This window comes from Hemibagrus wyckioides, linkage group LG29 (assembly GCF_019097595.1).
Source record: "Hemibagrus wyckioides isolate EC202008001 linkage group LG29, SWU_Hwy_1.0, whole genome shotgun sequence".
Taxonomy (NCBI): Eukaryota; Metazoa; Chordata; class Actinopteri; order Siluriformes; family Bagridae; genus Hemibagrus; species Hemibagrus wyckioides.
In genome coordinates, this window is record NC_080738.1 from 7,465,564 (window position 1) to 7,489,580 (window position 24,017).

Consider the following 24,017-nt stretch of genomic DNA (forward strand, 5'->3'; position numbering starts at 1 on the left):
ATGCCGTGAAAGGAGACCCATACGTAGGCTTTTGTTACATAAACACAGGACAGGGGACAACTAACTTAATTTTAGACATGGCGTGGTATCAAACAAAACAAAAGACTAATTCAAACCATAACCTGGACATAGCAAAACATAGCAAAACAAAACCTGACACAGAACCACGGCACAGATAACAATCACTGGCAAAGACATGAACATAAGGATCCCTATTTATAGGGATAGACATTAGGGCTAATGGGATACAATTGACACAATAGGAATGAGAACAATGGGAAGGGTGTAGCACAAAAGACACACAAAGAAGCAGGCTTCCAAGGTTCACCTGCCAGCACCCTCTCTGGGCCTGGCAGGGAACTGTCCAGCTGTTCCTGACACATATATAGCTTATGCAGTACACAGTGAAATAAAACAACATTCCTCCTAGACCAGAGGTGCTACACACAACAAAAACAAAGTACAGGTGATGCAGACAGATGTAGAGCTAAACATAGAGATAAAGCTAAACTATACTTAAGGTGCAATCTTTAGAAACTAGACATACAACAGAAGTGCACGGGATGACAAGACAAGACATACACTATATTGCCAAAAGTATTCGCTCACCTGCCTTGACTCGCATATGAACTTAAGTGACATCCCATTCCTAATCCATAGGGTTCAATATGACGTCGGTCCACCCTTTGCAGCTATAACAGCTTCAACTCTTCTGGGAAGGCCGTCCACAAGGTTTAGGAGTGTGTTTAGAAGCGCATTTGTGAAGTCACACACTGATGTTGGACGAGAAGGCCTGGCTCTCAGTCTCCGCTCTAATTCATCCCAAAGGTGTTCTATTGGGTTGAGGTCAGGACTCTGTGCAGACCAGTCAAGTTCATCCACACCAGACTCTGTCATCCATGTCTTTATGGACCTTGCTTTGTGCACTGGTGCACAGTCATGTTGGAAGAGGAAGGGGCCAGCTCCAAACTGTTCCCACAAAGTTGGGAGCATGGAATTGTCCAGAATGTCTTGGTATGCTGAAGCATTCAGAGTTCCTTTCACTGGAACTAAGGGGCCAAGCCCAGCTCCTGAAAAACAACCCAACACCATAATCCCCCTCCACCAAACTTTACACTTGGCACAATGCAGTCAGACAAGTACCGTTCTCCTGGCAACCGCCAAACCCAGACTCGTCCATCAGATTGCCAGATGGAGAAGCGCGATTCGTCACTCCAGAGAATGCGTCTCCACTGCTCTAGAGTCCAGTGGCGGCGTGCTTTACACCACTGCATCCGACGCTTTGCACTTGGTGATGTATGGCTTGGATGCAGCTGCTCGGCCATGGAAACCCATTCCATGAAGCTCTCTGCGCACTGTTCTTGAGCTAATCTGAAGGCCACCTGAAGTTTGGAGGTCTGTAGCGATTGACTCTGCAGAAAGTTGGCGACCTCTTCGCACTATGTGCCTCAGCATCCGCTGACCCCGCTCCGTCAGTTTACGTGGCCTACCACTTCGTGGCTGAGTTGCTCCCAAACATTTCCACGTTCTTATAATACAGCTGACAGTTGACTGTGGAATATTTAGGAGCGAGGAAATTTCACGACTGGATTTGTTGCACAGGTGGCATCCTATCACAGTGGCATCCTATCACAGAGCGACCCATTCTTTCACAAATGTTTGTAAAAACAGTCTGCATGCCTAGGTGCTTGATTTTATACACCTGTGGCCATGGAAGTGATTGGAACACCTGATTCTGATTATTTGGATGGGTGAGCGAATACTTTTGGCAATATAGTGTATTTGTTTATACACTATATATAATATAGTTAATATTTTGTTTTATTTGAGTTATTAAAGCTCTGCAAATACTGCATGATCTCTGGTTATTTTCATGTTTTGTCATTTCCTTTAAATATACACTCTAAATAACAATAGTTATATTTTGAATAACGGAGAAATATTGTCAGCAGTTCACAAAAAATTAAACAAAATTGTACATGTATCTGTATGAAAAAAAACATAAGAAATTGTTTATTTTGCAGTGGTCTCTTATTTTTTTCCAGAGCTATATATACACACAAATATACAAATGAATGTATATTGTCCTTCAAAATTAGCAAGCAATAGAAAAAAAAATCTGAATAGCTCAGTCATATCAAGAGAGAAAATTCAATCTTATTGAATCGTTATTTGATATTCATTTGTAGATAGTTAATTAGTGGACTTTGTCTGCAATTAATTTAAAACGGGACAAGGATTAAAACACATCGCTAACACACCCTCAGTTTTGTAGTCTCTGCCTCGCTCATGTCCAAAGCTGTTCCAAGCAACACTTACTGATAAAATTCTTTCTTTTTAATGGACAGTGTCACATTTCCCTCATTTCCATCGAAACATCACATTACACTGTTCCATAATAGACACACACACAAACACACACACACACATTCTTTAGCACATGCAATAAGATTCACATAATTCAATTCAATTCAATTTTATTTGTATAGCGCTTTTAACAAAGAGCAATGTCTCAAAGCAGCTTTGCATGAGAAACAACATAAGAAAACAACAAACATATAAACAGACAAACAGTCCTAGATGTTATCCCAAGTGAGCAAGCCTGAGGTGACTGAGGCGACTGTGGCAAGGAAAAACTCCCTTAGATGGTATGAGGAAGAAACCTTGATAGGAACCAGAATCAAAAGGGAACCCATACTCATTTGGGTGACAGCGGAGTGTGAGATTACATTGTGCATTTATGTGTAGTCAATTGTGTGATGCTGATACAGCATGTGTAGAATATTATGTAAATTAATAAGGAGGTTGTTGTCGTCCACAATGCTGCTTTGAATACCCAAATCCTCACAAAGCAGAGCCTGGCTGGAGCTGGTCCATTTCCGGATACCACTGGAACCGGCACAGTCTCTGTATGCCTTGGGATGGGTAGAAGAAGGGAATCAATGGAACAGAATTAGCGTAGCTGCTGTTCATAATATTAGCAGCACTAGATGATAATGTGCATTTAATCAGATATACTGGAGCACAAGGTTATGGGATGTGTTAAATGTATGCCAAGCTAAAGAGATAAGTCTTAAGTCTATGTTTAAACTGGGAGACTGTGTCTGAGCCCCGAACACTGTCGGGAGACTATTCCAAAGTTTAGCAGCTAAATACGACAACCCCCTTTTGTGGACTTTGATATTCTGGGAACTACTAGAAGTCTGGAGTTTTGTGATCTTAAAGAGCATGGTGGATTGTAATGTGTTAGAAGACTGGCTAGATATGTTGGAGCTAAACCATTTAGAGCCTTGGATGTAAGTAGTGCTAATTTTTAGTCAATTCTAAGTTTAACAGGTAGTCAGTGCAGGGATGTTAATATAGTATAATAGGGATGATAATATTGGGACTATATGATCATATTTTCTTGACCTGGTAAGAACTCTGGCGGCTGCATTCTGGACTAACTGTAGCTTGTTTATTGAAGATGCAGGATGCAACCTAGTAAACATAAGTTAAATATAGTAACACGTTACACACACACTTTGAAGAAAATTTCATTTCATTCCAAACTCTATGATCAGTCTAAACATATAACCAGATAGTGGTAATATTGTTGAGAATTCGACATACCTGCAGTGTTATTAAAGACAGGACAAGGATTAATAAACATTTAGTCTGTAGTCTCTGTGAGAAGTATGAAAAGAGAAAAGTGAACCCCTGTCCCTATTTTAATGGTTAACTACAAAATCCACCTCACTCACGTCCAAAGCTGTTCTGGGCGAGGGCAAGAAGCAATTAGACAATTCCACAGGTGGATATGATGTCACTCAAACATAAAACTCGATGTATTATTTAAACTAGACTGGCAACTTATCCAGTCTAGTGTACCCCTATCTTTCACCCAAAGTGTGCTGGGATACACTCTAGCAGATCTCCGTGACCCTAATTAGGAATAAAGCAATTATAGAAAATGGATGGATGGATGGATGAATAACAGTTATTTTAAGGATTTAAATAGCGATATACACAAAAAAAATAAATAAATAAATTGAAAATAAATATAATCTATTCTGGAATTGTCGCCAAGACAGGCTGTTAAGTGCAAAACAATATAACAAATCAGAAAACAAAATAACAAAACCGAAAACACAAGGACAATTCAGACAAACCGGAAAAGGTAGAAAAAATCTTACAACTGATTGGACGAGACATCTGTCATTCAAGATATACATGAAGCAGGAAATTATGGAAAAAAATTATTTATATTTATATGAAAATGGAATTCCTTCAATGCTACTTTGAGGACGGAGATTCATATGCCGTGATTTTCAATATGCTCATAGCATATCATGGCATAAAGATTGGTTTGCAATGTCTAAAACCACCTAAAGATTGCAGGTATGTTTCAAAGACAAAGCTATTTCAGATTAATCGATGCAAGGAATACTATAGGAGCAGAGCTGCATTCATACATATGCTAATCAACTTTCTACTGCTGCTGCCTGATGTACTGCCTGTATATCTTGAGTGACAGATGCCTCTTCCAATCAGCAATAAGAATTCTATTCTCAAACTATACCTACCTTTTCTGGTTTGTCTAAATTGTTGTGTTTTTGGATTTGTTATTTTGGTTTTGGATGTTATTTTGTTTTCAGATTTTGTTTTATGTGTTTTTTGTTATTGTGTTTTCTGATTTATAATTTTGTTTTGCACTTCTCAGCCACTGCATGAAACACTACACTTACTCGAGTGTGCTGTATGTGCACTGAGATTAAAATAATGTGCTGCGTTCAGTAAAGGAAGTGAAGCGATGTAGCATCATGTGATGAGATGTGAAGATAACAGAAGTGCAGATGCCACTGAAAACTCCAAACAACTTTTGTTACTTTAAAAAATAAGTGTTGTACTATGTATCACAATCGAGTGCTGATAATGTACTTGCACAGCCTATATGTAATTTAATTGAGAAGCTGAACCTGCTGGGCCTGAACACCTCCCTCTGCAACTGGATCCTGGATTTCCTGTCTGGGAGACCTCAGTCCGGATCGGGAACAGCATCTCCAGCACCACCACACTGAGCACTGGAGCTCCTCAGGGCTGTGTGCTCAGTCCACTGCTGTTCACTCTGCTGACTCACGACTGTGCGGAAATGCACAGCTCCAACCACATCGTCAAGTTCGCCAATGACACGACCGTGGTGGGTTTCATCAGCAAGAACGAGGAGTCATCATACAGAGAAGAGGTGCAACAACTAACAGCCTGGTGCAGATCCAACAACCTGTCCCTGAACGTTGACAAGACTAAAGAGATGGTTGTTAACTTCAGAAGAGCACAGAGTGACCATTCTCTGCTGTTCATCGACAGGTCCTCTGTGGAGATCGTCAAGAGCACCAAATTCCTTGGTGTTCATCTGGCAGAGAACTTCACCTGGTCACTCAACACCAGCTCCATCACCAAGAAAGCCCAGCAGTGCCTCTACTTCCTGAGGAGGCTGAGGAAAGCCCATCTCCCTTCCCCCGTCCTGACTGTGTTCTACAGAGGGACCATCGAGAGCGTCCTGAGCAGCTGCATCACTGCCTGGTTTTGTAACTGCACCGTCTCGGATCGCAAGACCCTTCAGCGGATAGTGAGGACAGCTGAGAAGATCATCGGAGTCTCTCTTCCCTCTATCACAGACATTTACACCACACGCTCCATCCGTGAAGCTAACAGCATTGTGGATGATCCCACACACCCCTCACACACACTCTTCACCCTCCTGCCATCTGGAAAGAGTTACCAGAGCATTCGGGCCCTCACAACCAGACTGTGTAACAGTTTCTTTCCTCAGGCCATCAGGCTCCTCAACACCCAGGACTGAACTGTACAAAACTCTCTGTCTCTCTCTCACACACATACACACACTCTCTCTCACCTGTGTGGACACACACACACGTAACTTATATTGTTCATTACTTATTGCAGTACCTCAACTGCTGCTATCGTTTTTTGCACAATACATGTTGTCTGGCCACTATATATATGTGACAATCATATATGTTATTAGTTGGATGTTTTTTTTCTACAGTTTCTCAAAATAGTACATCATTTCATTTCATTTCATTTCACTTAAATTTCATTACAAATGTTCTATTCTTTTCTTTTTTCGGTGCTAAGTGTCCTGTGTTTTTGTGTTGTCTTTCTTGTACTTATTGTTTTTGCAATGTCTTGTCTTTGCTCTGTTTGCACCTAGCTGCACACTTTGCACTTTATGTGGCTTGGACAAACTTCTGTCCTAGCTGTGTTGTTTTTTGGTGTTTGAACTATATGTTGTATGTTTATGTAGCACCAGGTCCTGATGCTACATTACTGTGTGTCCTTTGTTTCATTTCAAACAGAGTAACGATAGATATCGATAGATAGATCGATAGATACTTTATTCATCCCAAAGGGAATTTAAAAAAAAAAAAGTTTTTATCATCACTATTATTATTTATTATATTTTTTTTGGTTTAAACTAGCTAGTTGCTGTTTCTGCTAACCTCAGAACAGTTTCTATAGCCACAATCATAAATGTAAAATGATCAAACTCATCTCAGAAATGTATAACTGGCATATTTATATCAAGATCTGCTTCATGTACATTTTCACATCAGTGTACATCTAACACAATCTGCCAGAGCAACCTGCCTCTTATAAGAGAGATAATTATTAGCTAATAATTGTTAGAGATAAAGCCTTTTAAAATAGTTTATATCTAGCAAACTACAGTACTGCAGCAAACCTACAGTTGGGAAACTGCTGTAATGTTAGAGGAATAAAAAAAATTGTGGTTATTAAAAATAATCAACTTCAGACTGAATCACATAATGCTATTAATATAACTATCCACCATCATCTCTACTGACAAACATGGTGAAATATGTCTAATTTATAAAAGACTTACTAAAACAGCAAATTATTCCTGATCTGCTAAAAGGGAAAACACTGTGGGGATGTGGTAGCTTAGTGATTATGGTGCTGTACTAATGATCAGAAGGTTGTGAGTCTGAATCCCAGGTCTACTACACTGCCACCACTTGGCCCTTAAGCAAGGCGATTAACCCTCAATTACAAATTGTACAAATTGAGACAAATTTCAGATTCAGAGTGTCTGAAACTCTATGCTCCCATGTACATTTAAAGTCTTCACTTCACTTGGCAGACACTGTACCAAGTCGCTCTATATTTGCATAAAGAAAAACTCAGATTTTTGCATTGCACTCATTTCATTGGAAGTCAGCTCTTATTGAAAAAAAAAAGAAAAAAAAATCTCCAGTGGCTTTGTAGGCACTGGTCACTGTATGTGTGAACATAGCATAACACCCCACATCACTACAAACTACCATCAATACATAGCAAAGCAGAATACAAATTGTTATGGAAGATACATACGATTACTGTATTCAGTAAAAATCAATCAGTTGGACACGTTTATGAATGTGAAACTAATACTGTATACAGCAGTTGAATGCAAGCATACATGATTAAAAATCATTTGTACATAACAGGAAAAGATAGTATAATTGTTGCATTTTGTGAGTTTAAAGCATTACATAAGATCTTTTAAACATTACGTAGAATAAAATCCAAAATTAACTACTCCATGAATTCAGCTTAATTTGTGAATATTGTACCATTTTACTGTACTGTTCACTGTTAATAATACTTATTCACAACAAAAACATTTCTCACAGACCCATAATTTAGAATCTGAGCAATTCCTGTCGTTCCATGGCTTTGTTTCTGGAAAACCCATAATCTCTGCACAGTCCTCTTGATTATGTTCATTATTCGGTTGCCCCTCATCCCAGTACCTAAAAAGCAGAGATTTAGAAACAGTTCAGTTTTCAGTTACCTTCAAATCCACACATTTCATTTAACCAAGTAGCACATATTCACTGAGATTCTTAACCACCATAGCAATAATATAGTGATTGTTGTGATGTTAATATATAAGTGAACAATTTGGCAAGAGATTTGGAAATAAACACAAATAAATACTGTGCAGGTTCCTTACGCAGTGGTCAGTGGTGTATTATCCACCCATTTCCACACCCCCTCTGTGTCTCTGTCAGTCAGACCAATCCAAGCCCGCCTCCAGTCCAGCTGTTTCGCAATAAACTTCTGTGATAAAATAATAATAATATATAATAATACAGTATTAAATTATTTCTCACTATGAGCTGCTGTAAATATAACAGCACAAAATGAATACAAAAACTCAGTTCTTTTCTCTCTCTCTATCTCTCTATCTCTCTCTCTCTCTCTCACCTGTTCCTCTGTGCTGTTTATGATCACCAGGTCTGCTTCTCTCTGTCTGCAGTCTTGTCTGCTTTCATTCCAGGTCTTTTCTTCATCAGAGATGTAGTAAATATTGGAGTTGAAATATATCCATCCTTCCAGATCATTTGAATGTGGAAAATGGTAGTGAATTATTTAAAAATAATTCTGACTTCCATTGTAAGTATTCTAAAAACTTTATTACTGATCCGAATTGGGAAATCAGACTCATTTACCAAGCGTATTAGAAATAATTTCTTAGAATACTTAATTGTTTGAAACAACAGGGAGTTTTAGACTTGTTTTGAATGAAACTCATGTAACTCAATTATTATGGTATTGAACAGTGATTCTTCAGAGAATATGTGACAGTATTATAAATCACTCACCCAGTTTAGAAAGCCTCCGGAATTCATTTTCTTCAATCTTTAAATTATCTGTCTCTATGAACAGGTTGTATCTGTAATAATCGTTATTGAAGTCCAGGATCTTAAATTTGATCCACAGCACTGTGGTAGAAGTCAGCAGGAGAACACATGGCAGCACCAAACAAACTGCAGTCACTATGCAATATCTTTTCCAGGCAGAGTTGTTTCCGGTAACTGGAAAGTAATGAGTGCATTAACTGCCAGTAAAGGAACCAAACTGAGAAGAAATTGTGACATGGCTATGTGCCGAGTGTAAGGAACCACTGGGAGAGTTCCCTGACAGACCACTGGAGGGGGTGCTGGCAGGTGAATCACTGAAGCCTGCTTTGTTGTGTGTTTTCCCCTTGTACTTTGTGCCACGCCCTTCCCATTGTTCTGATTTCCCACTGTGTCACCTGTTCCCTATTAGACCTACTGTTCTGCCCAATATATAGGAACCTTTTTATACCTGTCAGTCATTGTTGTTTGTTGGTTTGTTTTAAAGTCCAGACTCGGTAATGTCCTGGTGACAATGCTCATGTCATGTTCCTGTAACCATGTTTAGTTTGCCCCATGTCTTGTGTTAAGTTACGTTTGTTATATGTTAATAAAGCAGCCCTTTATTTGAATCCTGCATGTGGGTCTGACTCCATTGCATGCGGGCGAAGGTGGCAACCACGGAGCTCCCGGTTGAGCCCCACTTCGAGTGGAGCACCTGGACGTTACTACGAGCTTGTGGTTGTAGAAGCTTGATGTTTTATTTCAAAGCTAATATCTGAGATTTTGCTTGTTTAAACACGTCTTGATTATACAACTGATTCTTTTCTCATTTCTTATTATATAATGCATTATGTCAAAAATGTGCCCCATATCCTTATTATAATTTTGAAAGCATAAAAACAAGAGTAAAAATTGATTTTAAAAAAAAGATAACCTGTGTAATCAAGCTGCAATAAAACTGAAGAAAGATTATCGCTTAAAGAACATACATTTAAAGTGAGGAAATTTGCAATTGCTAAAAGAAAACTAATTATTAATATTCAAAACAGATGTGCAAACAAAGAAATTAGATTCTGGTTCTGGGTCTGTCAGTACACTTTTATTTGCATTTTCGTGACATCATAAGGCACACGATTAGTCTAACATTTCTCCTCCTAATGCAGGATGAAAAATCTATACTTGCATTTCACATGTCAGAAATTCACTCAAAAATTTAGCTCACTGTTTGCATTATTTCACAATAAAACATACAAATAATTAATGATGTTGTAGTGAGATGTTGTAGTTACTACACCAGTGATGATTATTTTCCAATACAGGGATGTACTCTCGTATCACTTCAGTTATTATGTCACACTTCTTATGCATTTATAGCTAATGTCATTGAACATCCCTGAAACATTTTAGCTCCTATTATACAATATAGCAGCTATAAACAACCATTCCATCTCCAGCATCTCTTTCTTTATTTATTTTATTATAGCATTATTTTTAGTTAAAAAGGTTTAAAAAAAAAAATAGCAGTCATAACGAGAAAACCACAAAGCCCTCTTTCCTGTGTCTGACACTGAGACTTCTTCCATAAATGGTAAATGAATGTCTTCTTACAGAAAACCATATATAGGAAGTTTTGGGCATTTCTTTATGCAAATCAGAGCATACAGAGCAATATATTTACACTTAACAGACTCCCTTATGCAGAGAAATTTACCTTTATCTCATTTACACATCTGAGCAATTGAGGATTAAGGGCCTTGCTCAAGGGCCCAGCAGTGACAGCTTGGTGGTCCTAGGATTCAAATTCACAACCTTCGGAGCAGAAGTTCAAAGCTTTGACCCCCGACCCACTCCTTCCTTTACATTCTTTTCACTGGGCCCTTTCAGTTCATCAAAATATTCAGATTTTAGCCACAGAGCTGTTTTTTCCACACATTATATCTTTTAATAAAGAGTTTATTACTCAATTTGTAGGCTGCTTTTTTGTAAAAAAAAGAAAAAAAAGAGAAAAAAAAATAAGAAAATCACAGAAGCCTTTGCTATACCCATGTGTGTGAAAAAATGTAAATTATCTGTACCTGTGTGTTGAATTTGTTGGTGAGTCTTTGTGATGTTGTCTTTGGCCTCTGGGTCATAGACATCAAAATCATCTGTGGTTGTATAGATGACTACCGTCATGTCCTCATCGCCATCTCTCTTTGCCTCCTCCATGCATAAATGAAACATTTTTAAAATCTAATCTTCACAGAAACACTACTGTCCCGCTGCGCTTCTTAACTCGAATGTGTCGTATGTGCTACAAGATTAATGTGCTGATGCCAGTAAAGGAAGTGAAGTGCTGTGGATCTTTGTGTGATAAGATGTGAAGATAACAGAGGTGCATATATGACATAATATCCACTTACAATATTCATGTTACCTCACTGTACTGCGCATCATGCTCTAGTCCCTAAATGTTGTAAAATGACAAAATGTTTTTAATTACTGAGTGAATATACTGACTGTACATTCTCCACGTCTGTCAGTAATTATGTACAGAAAGTTTGAGAGGAGGCCAGACTTTCTGTGTTCATAAAATGATCACGTGTGGTGTAGGTGTACACATACAACCCTCCAGCCTCTTCACCAAACTTCCACTAAAATCCACCAGCAATCACATACACTGGCATTCTGTGAATACCAGTATTGAAAAGACTTGTATTTATACAGTACAGCTATTTTATCTTTACTGAGTTGTCTGAGTGTTAAAGCATCTTTGTGTGTTTGAAACTAAACAGAAAATTAAAGGCAAACCACAAAGACTATGAGACTAAGGTATATACAACAGCGCAAAAAAACAACAATGAAACAACAAAAACAAATGAAGTGTTGAAAGAAAGAGAACTAAGTTAAATAGCAGTGTTGATGAGGTGTAACATGAAACAGGTTTCAGTGATCGGTGACATGGTCATGTGACTCGCTGGGGCCGGTGGGTAATGTAGTTCAGTGCCGATTTTGCCATAGCCATGACAGATCAGCTAACATACGCATGGAATTGTTCTGTGGGTCTGTGAAGCATAATCATAGTATATTTAGTTACAATCCTGACAATCACAAATCACCAAAATCAAAATTAGGTGATTATATTTATTACAGAGTTCCTGTTGTTATTTTTACTCATTAACTGTCCACCTAAACTGAAGTGAATTAAATTCAAACTCAGTAAAAAAAAAAAAAGTAAGCCTCTGATGGATTTAGGAATAACATCACCTTGAATCTATTGACAATTTCATAGAAATGTGTGCTATCAGAATCCCCCTATAAGTGTAAGTGTGTGTGTGTTTTGTGGAAGGGTTGTGTGTTAATTGGTTGAACAAATAATCTCTCTGTGATTGTTGTTATGCTCTCTGTATGACCCTCCTGTCCCTCCATCTCTTCTCAGATGCTGTACAATTCTGAGGAAGATAATTCCTCTTACCCTCTTCTTACTCCTGCTGGGGTTTGTTGAGTGTGTAAATACAGTCATTATCTTTTTTTCAACAATTATTAAAATCAGTCACACTACACACTAGTTTATCTGATAAATGTGTGTGTGTGTGTGTGTTCATGTGTTTGTCAAAAATCATCTTCTCTTTGGGTGACTTGTGTGTTGATGCCACATGTCTGTGTTGTGTGTGTGGTTCGGCTACATGTATGCTACTAAATACGTGGCTCAGCATGCAGAGCATTCAATGCAGAGCACTGACACACAGGACCATGACACTTTATTTGTAAGTGACATCACTCCCATACAATTTACTGCGACACACAACATTAGCTAATGTTACTGTAGAGTGAAGAGCATAGGGTTTAGGGTGTAGGGTGTAATAAGTAGGGCATAGTTTTTATGGTATAGAGTGTAATGTTTAGCATTTTGTCTGGAGAAAGCTGGCTCTTTAACACATAAATCACATGATGCTAATTTTATTGATTTATTTTATTTATTTCACAAGATACGGTACACAGAGCTCTGAGTCTATACAGAGCTGATGAATGTAAGGGAATGGCTGACTACGCTCTGGAGTCTTTAGGTAACACATGAACTCCACAGTCCTCCATGTTGAAATGAACTGTTTAGGGCAAATCTTTTATTGAACGTGATAAGAATACAACAAACCACAAATCTGTCTAGATACAAAAGCTGAGTGAGAGGGTAAAGAGGGGATTAATCAGAGGAGCAACCAACAGTTCCATTTTGTAACATTCCAAAATGTGCAATGATTTAAGGGGGGTAAATACTTATGAGATGTATGTGTGTGTGTAGGTGCAACTGTGCTAACCATTAAACCAAATACTGCAGTCTGTTTGGAATCAATTTCTGGTGCAAAAACAACGGCCCTGAAACTGTTTTACAGGTAACATACACAGCCACAACTACACAATCAGCTATAACTCCTTAGTATTAGTAGCTGTGTAAATGAATTAATAAGTGTCTGTTTGTTTGTGTGTGTGTGTGTGTGTGTGTGTGTGTGTGTATGTGCACAGACCCTTGTAAATGTTGGGGATTTAGAGGACCTGAAAAGCACTTGGTCATCTCTCTGCTTTACCCTACAAGAATCACCCACGTTACCCCGAGTGCTTTCTCCCACCTACCACATCATTTCTGGACCCAAAGGCTTCGTAGTTTACGTGAGTTGACACAAACAAATAAGCACAAATTAATTATTGGACATAAAATATGAAGCAGAAAAGATAAGGAATCTATATAAATACAGAAGAAAAATAAGAATAACAATAATTTCACAAAAACACACAAACACCACAAATAATTGCATTTGGTTATTGCACATTTTAAATTGTTGTTATTGCACTCTTGTAGTTATTGCATTCTTGTAAAGTCTAATAGCAGTAGGGAGAAAAGACCTTCTGTATCGCTCCTTCAGACATTTAGGGTGTAACAGTCTTTCACTGCAGGAACTGCTCAGAAATGTAACTGTCATACAGGGGGTGAGAGTCATTCTCCAGCAAGGATGATAGCTTAGCTACCATCCTCCTTTCTCCCACCTCCTGTATTGTGTCCAGCGGCATCCCCAGAAATGAGCTGGCCTTCCTGATTAGCTTAATAAAAATAATAATAATAATAATAATAATAATAATAATAATAATAATAACAACAAACATGATATTTTCACCTATGACCAGAGTGGAGAACTGATCCAGACCTTCAACCTTCAGGGTGAGAAAGAATGATATTCACAATTACACAAAAGAAATGACACAATTCTTCACTAACAAAAGTGGTATAATGTGTGAGTGAAGGCAGTAGGGACTCACAGTAACGTGCACATGATAAAGTGGACTCAGACGTTTGGAACTTCCTGTATGTGTTATACTGTGTCTGGTTGTGTTTTTCAGGACTGAGTTTGTTTGTTTTATGCCTTTATTTATTTTTATATTTATTTATTTTTATCAATTTTTACATTTGATCTTATTATTAAAGTCTATTTTAAATAATGTTTTGATTCTTGAATTTATTTTTGACTCCTTTTAAACACAGATATGTTCTTTAATACACAGACATGGTGTACTGTGTATGGTTGTGTAAATGATTGAATAAAATATCCTGCATCTGGGTCTAAAACATTTTATTTCAGTGATCCTGATTCCTATTTCTGTAGACATGTGTTCAATTCCTATAACATCATAATACAGACAGAGGAACTGGCAGGTTACTCTGTGGGTGGTGTTAAATGTACACTGATGTAACAGGAAAATGTACATGACACAGATCTTGATATGAATATGTCTGCTACACAGCTGGATCAGTTGGGTCATTTGAAAGTCATGATTGTGGCTGTAGAAACTGTTCTGAGGTTAGTGGAAAATAGCAATTAGTTTATTGAAAGCCTAATAATAATGATAATTAAAAAATACAAATTTGAATTAAAATAGAGGCTCAATAAATAAGTACATTATCGGGAGTAAAGTATGATACATAATACATGACTGTTAAATTTTAATGTTACATCAATGTTTTTCAGAGTTATCAGTGGCATCTCATCTGCACCTCTAATCTTCACATCTCATCACACGACGCCACAGGGCTTCATTTCCTTCACTAACTGCAGCATGTTCATTTAATCTCATAGCACATACGACACACTCCAGTAAAGACGTGCAGTTTTATTTTAAAGATTAGATTTTAGAAATGGTTCAGTTATGCATCAAGAAACCGAAGTAAGACGACAGCAAGGGCGTGACAGTGATCATTTATACAACCACAGACGATTTTAAAGGCACTGACACTGAAGACTTCAACACACAGTCACCGACAAATTCAACACACAGGTACAGAAGATTTAAATGTGACCTAATAAACGCATGTCATGTCCAGGACCCCCGCCCTGTGCGGGGCTCGAACCCGGACCTCCGTGGTGCCGCGTGCATGTGTCTGCACGCAGTAAAAGGAGACCCATACGCAGGATTCAGCAAAGCACTGCTTTTATTACATAAAGACGAGACAGAGGGCAACTAACGTCACACTAGACATTGCATGGTGTAAAACAAAACAAACAAAACAAGCTGCACTTGACTAAGCTGCAAAAGGTTTGACAACCATCTGCATAGATCATGAAAAACTCTCCATAGGAACTCAGAGTATCATGAAGAAAGTATAGCTTTCAACATTTCGATGAAAATCTTTTCTAAAGAAGGAACTGATGCATATTAGTCTGGTGTTTCTGTGAATATGTGTACATCCCAGTTAATTACAGTTAATTTAATGCTAAATCACAGTAACCACAGATGACAATTCATGAATCTCTCTGTCGCTCTCTCTCTCTCTCTCTCTCTCTCTCTCTCTGTCTTTCTCTCCAGGATCTATAAGGAAAAGGAGGAAGAAGTTTAGAGTGGTTGAGGACTGTCACAACTTGACTGACTAATTTATTGGGTCAAATTTTTTTCACAGCCGGATAAGATAGTCAAAGTGGATGTTTTCACATCTAAGCTTAATCGAACTAAGTCTTGCCACCATTACAATTCATCTCAAGTTAAGTGTTTGCGGGAAGTCATGCCTCATCAGCAGGCTTTTCATTCCATTTTTTTCATGTTGTTTGTCGTCTCAGAAAGAGATCAGGTCACTAAAACAGACCATGACAGATCACAGGCTAGAATATGAGATATGTCATCCCAAGCATGGTGGTGGTAGCATCATGCTGTGGGGATGTTTTTCAGTGGCAGAGACTGGCACACTGGTCAGATTAGAAGAAAAGATGAAAAAAAGCAATATACAGGGATATTCTTTGTTAAAAACCTGTTCCTAAGTGTTCAGAAAGACCCAAAAATGGGTTATTGAATGTTAGTAAAAATTAAAGCATTTTAGCCTAAGGCTGTAATATCGTAACTATATATACAGCTCTGGAAAAAAATAAGAGACCACTGCCCAATCTCCAGATTTGAACCCTACTGAAAACCTCTGGAATGTCATCAAGAGGAAAATGGATGGTCACAAACCATCAAGCAAAGCTGAGCTGTTTGCTTTTTTGCAAAAAGAGTTGTATAAAGTTTCCCAACAGCAATGTGGAAAACTGGTGGAGAGCATGGAGCCAAAACACATGCAAATCGGGGTTATTCCACCAAATACTGATTTCTTAATGTTATTTAGCCAAAGCATTAACACAATTTGTTCACAAATTATTTGCATTTTGTTTTATTTGAGTTAATAAAGCTCTGCAAATACTGCATGATCTTGGGCTATTTTGATGTGTTGTCATTTCCTTTAAATATACACTCTAAATAACAATAGTTATATTTTGAATTACGGAGAAATATTGTCAGCAGTTCACAAAAAATGAAACAAAACTGTTCATCTCACCAGTACATGTACCTGTCAGAAAACAACATAAGAAATTGTTTATTTTGCAGTGGTCTCTTATTTTTTTCCAAAGCTATATATACACAAATATACAATTAAATGTATATTGTCCTTCACAATTAGCAAGCAATAGAAAAAAAATCTGAATAGCTGAGTCATATCAAGAGAGAAAATTCAATCTTACTGAATCTGTCTAATCATTATTTGATATTCATTTGTAGACAGTTAATTAGGGCAAGATTAGTTAAAATGCCAACCTGTAATCAGTTTAAGCTTAAATGGTCTTTAGATAAAACAAATAACATCTTGTGGGTTTGTTCACTTCAGACTCATCAACAAGAAAACCTTCACACACTTAACTCCAGGAAAACTTCAATCCCACCAAGTAATCTTGAGCCAGTAAGACAAAATTTCTTAAAACAGGAAATTTTTTTTTTTTTTTTGATCATTCTGGATTTTTAAGTGGACATTATAATTAAAATTGAAAATAAAAAGAAGTTTGGAATTTATAAATATTGAAAACTCCCTTCCTCTCACTTTGTGTGTTTATTAGACCATATTTAAATATTCTGTACCTGTGTGTTAAATTTGACTGTAACACTTTGTGTTCTCGAGGCCCACAAAATCGTCTCGTTGTATAGATGACTGTGCGTCCTTGTCATTTCTCTTCTGCCACTCCATGCCATTTCTAAACTATCTAAAATTTGAACTCTTCACTAAAACACTGATATCATAACGGTACCGCTGCACTTATGTAGCGTACTTCATCTCACGCCAAAAAGATAGCTTTAGTGGACTTTGTCTGCAATTAATTTAAAACGGGACAAGAATTAAAACACATCGCTAACGCACCCTCAGTTTAGTAGTCTCTGCCTCGCTCATGTCCAAAGCTGTTCCAAGCAACACTTACTGATGAAATTCTTTCTTTTTAACGGACAGTGTCACATTTCCCTCATTTCCATCGAAACATCACATTACACTGTTCCATAATAGACACACACACAAACACACACACACACATTCTTTAGCACATGCAATAAGATTCACATAATTCAATTCAATTCAATTTTATTTGTATAGCGCTTTTAACAAAGAGCAATGTCTCAAAGCAGCTTTGCATGAGAAACAACATAAGAAAACAACAAACATATAAACAGACAAACAGTCCTAGATGTTATCCCAAGTGAGCAAGCCTGAGGTGACTGAGGCAACTGTGGCAAGGAAAAACTCCCTTAGATGGTATGAGGAAGAAACCTTGAGAGGAACCAGACTCAAAAGGGAACCCATACTCATTTGGGTGACAGCGGAGTGTGAGATTACATTGTGCATTTTGTCTAGTCAATTGTGTGATGCTGATACAGCATGTGTAGAATCTTCTTTCTTCTTCTTTCGGCTTTTCCCTTCAGGGGTCGCCACAGCCAATCATCTCTCTCCACCTATCCCTATCTTCTGCATCCTTAACACTTACACCCACTAGCTTCATATCCTCATTTATTACATCCATATACCTCCTCTTTGGCCTTCCTCTTTTCCTCCTGCCTGGCAGCTCCATGTCCAACATTCTCCTACCGATATACTCACTCTCCCTCCTCTGGACATGTCCAAACCATCTTTACCTGGCCTCTCTAACTTTGTCCCCCAAATGTCCAACCTGAGCTGTCCCACTGATGTACTCGTTCCTAATCCTGTCCAACCTTGTCACTCCCAAAGAGAACCTCAACATCTTCAGCTCAGCTACCTCCAGCTCTGACTCCTGTCTCTGTCTCAGTGATACTGTCTCTAAACCATACAGCATGGCTGGTCTCACCACTGTCCTGTACACCTTCCCCTTGATTCTCGCTGACATTTTTCTATCACACAGAACTCCCGACACCTTTCTCCACCCATTCCAACCTGCCTGCACTCGCTTCTTTACCTCTTTCCCACACTCTCCATTACTCATATTATATATTAATTATAATATTAATTATATCATATTACATATTAATTTGTGAATATTGTACCATTTTACTGTACTGTTCACTGTTAATAATACTTATTCACAACAAAAACATTTCTCACAGACCCATAATTTATAATCTGAGCATTTCCTGTCGTTCCATGGCTTTGTTTCTGGAAAACCCATAATCTCTGCACAGTCCTCTTGATTATGTTCATTATTCGGTTGCCCCTCATCCCAGTACCTAAAAAGCAGAGATTTAGAAACAGTTCAGTTTTCAGTTACCTTCAAATCCACACATTTCATTTAACCAAGTAGCACATATTCACTGAGATTCTTAACCACCATAGCAATAATATAGTGATTGTTGTGATGTTAATATATAAATGAACGATCTTATATTAGCATTTAGTGCAAGCTTGTGTAAAATTATCAATAATCAGAAAACCACCTGGTAATTGTGAAACACACTTTTTACAATGGCATTTGGAATTTGGAAATAAACACAAATACAGGTCTCTTACGCAGTGGTCAGTGGTGTATTATCCACCCATTTCCACACCCCTTCTGTTTCTCTGTCAGTCAGACCAATCCAAGCCCGCCTCCAGTCCAGCTGTTTCGCAATAAACTTCTGTGATAAAATAATAATAATATATAATAATACAATATTAAATTATTTCTCTCACTATGAGCTGCTGTAAATATAACAGCACAAAATGAATACAAAAACTCAGTTCTTTTCTCTCTCTCTCTGTCTCTCTCTCTCACCTGTTCCTCTGTGCTGTTTATGATCACCAGGTCTGCTTCTCTCTGTCTGCAGTCTTGTCTGCTTTCATTCCAGGTCTCTTCTTCATCAGAGAAGTAGTAAATACTGGAGTTGAAATATATCCATCCTTCCAGATCATTTGAATGTGAAAAATGGTAGTGAATTATTTTTTAAAAATTCTGACTTCCATTATAAGTATTGTAAAAATTTTATTACTGATCTGAATTGGGAAATCAGACTCATTTACCAAGCGTATTAGAAATAACATCTTAGAATAATTAATTGTTTGAAATAATAGAGCTTTAGACCCTTTTTTGAATTTTGAATGAAACTCGTATAACTCGATTATTATGGTATTGAACAGTGATTCTTCAGAGAATATGTTGCAGTATTATGAATTACTCACCCAGTTTAGAAAGCCTCAGGAATTCATTTCTTTCGATCTTTAAATTTTCCATCTCTTTGAACAGGGTGTAATTGTATTGTAGCTGCTTGTTTTCTGTCTTCAGGATGTCACATTTGATCCACAGCACTGTGGTGGCAGTCAGCAGGAGAACACATGGCAGCACCAAACAAACTGCAGTCACTATGCAATATATTTTCCAGGCAGAGTTGTTTCCGGTAACTGGAAAGTAATGAGTGCATTAACTGCCAGTAAAGGAACCAAACTGAGAAGAAATTGTGACATGGCTATGTGCTGAGTGTAAGGAACCACTAGGAGAGTTCCCTGACAGACCACTGGAGGGGGTGCTGGCAGGTGAATCACTGAAGCCTGCTTTGTTGTGTGTTTTCCCCTTGTACTTTGTGCCACGCCCTTCACATTGTTCTGATTTCCCACTGTGTCACCTGTTCCCTATTACCCCTATTGTTCTGCCCAATATATAGGAACCTTTTTGTACCTGTCAGTCATTGTTGTTTGTTGTCAGGTTTGTTTTAAAGTCCAGGCTCGGTAATGTCCTGGTGACAATGCTCATGTCATGTTCCTGTAACCATGTTTAGTTTGCCCCATGTCTTGTGTTAAGTTACGTTTGTTATATGTTAATAAAGCAGTCCTTTATTTCAATCCTGCATGTGGGTCTGACTCCATTGCATGCGGGTGAAGGTGGCAACCACGGAGCTCCCGGTTGAGCCCCACTTCGAGTGGAGCACCTGGACGTTACTACGAGCTTGTGGTTGTAGAAGCTTGATGTTTTATTTCAAAGCTAATATCTGAGATTTTGCTTGTTTAAACACGTCTTGATTATACAACTGATTCTTTTCTCATTTCTTATTATATAATGCATTATGTCAAAAATGTGCCCCATATCCTTATTATAATTTTGAAAGCATAAAAACAAGAGTAAAAATTGATTTTAAAAAAGATACTCTTTAATTAAGCTGCAATAAAACTGAAGAAAGATTATTGTTTAAAGAACATACATTTAAAGTAAGGAAATTTGCAATTGCTAGAAAAAAACAAATTATTTATTTTCAAAACAGATGTGCAAACAAAGAAATTAGAAGTAGAAATTTCTTTGCATTTTTGTGACATCATAAGGCACACAATTAGTCTAACATTTCTACTCCTAATGCAGGATGAAAAATCTATACTTGCATTTCACATGTCAGAATTTCACTCAAAAATTTAGCTCACTGTTTTTTATATGCATTATTTAACAATTAAACATACAAATAATTAATGATGTTGTAGTGAGATGTTGTAGTTACTACACCAGTGATGATTATTTTCCAATACAGGGATGTATTCTCGTATCACTTCAGTTATGATGAGTCACACTTCTTATGCATTTATAGCTAATGTCATTGAACATCCCTGAAACATTTCAGCTCCTATTATACAATATAGCAGCTATAAACAACCATTCCATCTCCAGCTTCTCTTTCTTTCTTTATTTTATTATAGCATTATTTTTAGTTAAAAAGGTTTTTAAAAAAAACATAGCAGTCATAACGAGAAAACCACAAAGCCCTCTTTCCTGTGTCTGACACTGAGACTTTTAATAAAGAGTTTATTACTCAATTTGTAGGCTGCTTTTTTGTAAAAAAAAAAAAAATAAATAAAAAAATAAGAAAATCACAGAAGCCTTTGCTATACCCATGTGTGTGAAAAAATGTAAATCATCTGTACCTGTGTGTTGAATTTGTTGGTGAGTCTTTGTGATGTTGTCTTTGGCCTCTGGGTCATAGACATCAAAATCATCTGTGGTTGTATAGATGACTACCGTCATGTCCTCATCGCCATCTCTCTTTGCCTCCTCCATGCATAAATGAAACATTTTTAAAATCTAATCTTCACAGAAACACTACTGTCCCGCTGCGCTTCTTAACTCGAATGTGTCGTATGTGCTACAAGATTAATGTGCTGATGCCAGTAAAGGAAGTGAAGTGCTGTGGATCTTTGTGTGATAAGATGTGTAGATAACAGAGGTGCATATATAACATAATAACCACTTACAATATTTGTCACCTCATTGTACTGTGCATCATGCTCTAGTCCCTAAATGTTGAAAAACGACAAAATGTTTTCAATTACTGAGTGAATATACTGACTGTACATTCTCCACATCTGTCAATAGTAATTTACGGAAAGTTTGAGAGGAGGCCAGACTTTCTGTGTTCATAAAATGATCACGTGTGGTGTAGGTGTACACATACAACCCTCCAGCCTCTTCACCAAACTCCCACTAAAATCCACCAGCAATCACATACACTGGCATTCTGTGAATACCAGTATTGAAAAGACTTGTATTTATACAGTACAGCTATTTTATCTCTTTACTGAGTTGTCTGAGTGTTAAAGCATCTTTGTGTGTTTGAAACTAAACAGAAAATCAAAGGCAAACCACAAAGACTATGAGACTATACTATATACAACAGCGCAAAAAAACAACAATGAAACAACAAAAACAAATGAAGTGTTGAAAGAAAGAGAACTAAGTTAAATAGCAGTGCTAATGAGGCGTAACATGAAACAGGTTTCAGTGATCGGTGACATGGTCATGTGACTCGCTGGGGCCGGTGGGTAATGTAGTTCAGTGCCGATTTTGCCATAGCCATGACAGATCAGCTAACATACGCATGGAATTGTTCTGTGGGTCTGTGAAGCATAATCATAGTATATTTAGTTACAATCCTGACAATCACAAATCACCAAAATCAAAATTAGGTGATTATATTTATTACAGAGTTCCTGTTGTTATTTTTACTCATTAACTGTCCACCTAAACTGAAGTGAATTAAATTCAAACTCAGTAAAAAAAAAAAAAAGTAAGCCTCTGATGGATTTAGGAATAACATCACCTTGAATCTATTGACAATTTCATAGAAATGTGTACTATCAGAATCCCCCTATAAGTGTAAGTGTGTGTGTTTTGTGGAAGGGTTGTGTGTTAATTGGTTGAACAAATAATCTCTCTGTGATTGTTGTTATGCTCTCTGTATGACCCTCCTGTCCCTCCATCTCTTCTCAGATGCTGTACAATTCTGAGGAAGATAATTCCTCTTACCCTCTTCTTACTCCTGCTGGGGTTTGTTGAGTGTGTAAATACAGTCATTATCTTTTTTTCAACAATTATTAAAATCAGTCACACTACACACTAGTTTATCTGATAAATGTGTGTGTGTGTTCATGTGTTTGTCAAAAATCATCTTCTCTTTGGGTGTTGATGCCACATGTCTGTGTTGTGTGTGTGTTTCGGCTACATGTATGCTACTAAATACGTGGCTCAGCATGCAGAGCATTCAATGCAGAGCACTGACACACAGGACCATGACACTTTATTTGTAAGTGACATCACTCCCATACAATTTACTGCGACACACAACATTAGCTAATGTTACTGTAGAGTGAAGAGCATAGGGTTTAGGGTGTAGGGTGTAATAAGTAGGGCATAGTTTTTATGGTATAGAGTGTAATGTTTAGCATTTTGTCTGGAGAAAGCTGGCTCTTTAACACATAAATCACATGATGCTAATTTTATTGATTTATTTTATTTATTTCACAAGATACGGTACACAGAGCTCTGAGTCTATACAGAGCTGATGAATGTAAGGGAATGGCTGACTACGCTCTGGAGTCTTTAGGTAACACATGAACTCCACAGTCCTCCATGTTGAAATGAACTGTTTAGGGCAAATCTTTTATTGAACGTGATAAGAATACAACAAACCACAAATCTGTCTAGATACAAAAGCTGAGTGAGAGGGTAAAGAGGGGATTAATCAGAGGAGCAACCAACAGTTCCATTTTGTAACATTCCAAAATGTGCAATGATTTAAGGGGGGTAAATACTTATGAGATGTATGTGTGTGTGTAGGTGCAACTGTGCTAACCATTAAACCAAATACTGCAGTCTGTTTGGAATCAATTTCTGGTGCAAAAACAACGGCCCTGAAACTGTTTTACAGGTAACATACACAGCCACAACTACACAATCAGCTATAACTCCTTAGTATTAGTAGCTGTGTAAATGAATTAATAAGTGTCTGTTTGTTTGTGTGTGTGTGTGTGTGTGTGTGTGTGTGTGTGTGTATGTGCACAGACCCTTGTAAATGTTGGGGATTTAGAGGACCTGAAAAGCACTTGGTCATCTCTCTGCTTTACCCTACAAGAATCACCCACGTTACCCCGAGTGCTTTCTCCCACCTACCACATCATTTCTGGACCCAAAGGCTTCGTAGTTTACGTGAGTTGACACAAACAAATAAGCACAAATTAATTATTGGACATAAAATATGAAGCAGAAAAGATAAGGAATCTATATAAATACAGAAGAAAAATAAGAATAACAATAA

General features: G+C 37.6%; 2 protein-coding genes across 2 annotated transcripts; both read right to left on the bottom strand.

The window, feature by feature from the left end:
• Positions 1-6,538: 6,538 nt before the first annotated feature.
• On the bottom strand, positions 6,539-10,969 carry LOC131349386 (CD209 antigen-like protein C). The gene is made up of 5 exons (XM_058385020.1): positions 10,766-10,969; positions 8,673-8,885; positions 8,275-8,399; positions 8,021-8,127; positions 6,539-7,817 (listed from the first exon to the last, which is right to left on the bottom strand). The coding sequence occupies exons 1-5, from the start codon at positions 10,911-10,913 to the stop codon at positions 7,670-7,672; spliced, it is 741 nt and encodes a 246-aa protein (XP_058241003.1). The 5' UTR covers positions 10,914-10,969; the 3' UTR covers positions 6,539-7,669.
• A 6,634-nt stretch (positions 10,970-17,603) lies between these two features.
• LOC131349390 (CD209 antigen-like protein C) lies at positions 17,604-21,551 on the bottom strand. Its single transcript, XM_058385029.1, has 5 exons — positions 21,352-21,551; positions 19,630-19,848; positions 19,226-19,350; positions 18,982-19,088; positions 17,604-18,701 (listed from the first exon to the last, which is right to left on the bottom strand). The coding sequence occupies exons 1-5, from the start codon at positions 21,497-21,499 to the stop codon at positions 18,554-18,556; spliced, it is 747 nt and encodes a 248-aa protein (XP_058241012.1). The 5' UTR covers positions 21,500-21,551; the 3' UTR covers positions 17,604-18,553.
• Between the last annotated feature and the right edge of the window lie 2,466 nt (positions 21,552-24,017).